Consider the following 261-nt stretch of genomic DNA (forward strand, 5'->3'; position numbering starts at 1 on the left):
TGGTCCCTGCGAGGAAAGATAAGGAAAAGGGAAATGACTCACAAGAGCAGGCGGCCGTGGCCAGGAGCACTGCCAGCAGCATGTTTGCTTCTCACACTCTGCTATCCTGGGCAGTCAGGGGAGAAGGAAAGGAAAGGAGCCCTGGGGCAGAGTGAGCAGTGCTGAGGGAGGAGGAGGGGACTCCCGTGGTGGCAGCTGGTGACACTGTACAGACAAGGCAGTAGCAGTGGGGATGGGGGAAGGGAAGGCAAGGCAAGGCAA

The 261-nt window shown here is 59.0% G+C and overlaps 1 gene segment (V, D, J or C); it reads right to left on the reverse strand.

Moving 5' to 3' along the window:
- The window catches only part of LOC103768722, a gene marked incomplete at its 3' end in the record, with an annotated part of 2,693 nt that extends 2,611 nt beyond the window's left edge, over positions 1 to 82 (reverse strand). The window contains 1 exon segment of the V gene segment in view: positions 43 to 82. Coding sequence covers positions 43 to 82 — 40 coding nt within the window.
- Between the last annotated feature and the right edge of the window lie 179 nt (positions 83 to 261).

This window comes from Merops nubicus, unplaced genomic scaffold, assembly GCF_000691845.1.
Source record: "Merops nubicus isolate BGI_N331 unplaced genomic scaffold, ASM69184v1 scaffold31322, whole genome shotgun sequence".
Taxonomy (NCBI): domain Eukaryota; kingdom Metazoa; phylum Chordata; class Aves; order Coraciiformes; family Meropidae; genus Merops; species Merops nubicus.